At 47.3% G+C, this 1,016-nt stretch overlaps 1 protein-coding gene across 1 annotated transcript; it reads left to right on the top strand. All coding sequences in view use genetic code 11, as the record gives it.

Moving 5' to 3' along the window:
- Positions 1-437: 437 nt before the first annotated feature.
- Positions 438-1,016, top strand: EGR_00455 (Histone H1.2; the record flags this gene model as incomplete). Its single annotated transcript, XM_024489704.1, has 1 exon — positions 438-1,016. One exon carries the CDS (start codon positions 438-440, stop codon positions 1,014-1,016), a length of 579 nt encoding a protein of 192 aa, XP_024355701.1.

The raw sequence follows: 1,016 nt of genomic DNA, 5'->3' as shown, positions 1-1,016 counted from the left end.
AAAACCACATTCTCCATAAGAAGACATTCTGTAAATACCGGTAATGTAATTGTTTTAGATTTTCTTTCATCCAGTTCTGTGTATCAACAAGTTTTCCAAAGATGAACAAATTTTTTTCTCAACGATTTGCAGATTCAAGGCGCTGTAACTTGCTTGCAATAGTACAAAATTCACCAATTATAGGTTTGTGCGAAAACAAAATTTGTTATTTATCGGAGGATTTGGGTAATTTGCTGCGATACTCTTAAGTAACCTCAGTAAATTGAGTTAAATGAGGACTATCATGGTATTCCACGATGCAAACCCCCGTGCAACGAATTTTACCGCACGCGCGCGTAGTGTGCTTGGATGCGAGCTAGTAAGTGCATTATATAAACAGGTGAAGGGTGGTGCGGCAGTAAGAAACCTTGTGACCAGTGCGATAGTTGCCCATCCCCATGGTTGCTGCGACTGCTGCATCTGTCTCGAAAGCCTCCAAAGCTGCAAAGGCTCCGGCTTCTCACCCACCTTTCGCTAAGATGATAGTTGAAGCTATAGCCGCGTTGAAGGAGAAAGGGGGCTCTAGCCGTCAGGCCATCCTAAAGTATATCAAGTCGCACTACAAGGTGGATGAGCGGATCGCTGAGGTTAACGTTCGGAGGGTCCTCGTCTCAGCTACTGCTTCTGGCAAGCTGATTCGGGTGAAAGGAGCCGGGGCCAGTGGCTCCTTCAAGGTTGCCTATAAAGCTGAAAAAGCGCCTGCTGTATCATCGGTCGAGAAGTCCAAGAGGGCTGTTCCTGCGAAGCCCAAAAACGTGAGTGCTGCGGTAAAGAAGCCTGTCGCTGTAATTTCGGCACAAGCCCCTAAAGCGAATCCCAAGCCGAAGAAGGTTACAGCCGCGAATCTCAAAAAGGCGCAAGTCAAAAAGGTGACGAAAAGGGCTGCAGCCGCGACCAAGAAGGGGAGAGTGGTCAAGACGAAGAAGCCTGCTGCTAAAAAGATGCCCAAGAAGTCTGCCATTGGCGCCAAGAAATAG

The sequence above is a fragment of the Echinococcus granulosus genome (assembly GCF_000524195.1).
Source record: "Echinococcus granulosus chromosome Unknown EG_S00002, whole genome shotgun sequence".
In the NCBI taxonomy this organism is placed as follows: domain Eukaryota; kingdom Metazoa; phylum Platyhelminthes; class Cestoda; order Cyclophyllidea; family Taeniidae; genus Echinococcus; species Echinococcus granulosus.
The sequence above is the reverse complement of the archived record's forward strand: the minus strand, read 5'-3'. Positions and strand labels throughout refer to the sequence as shown.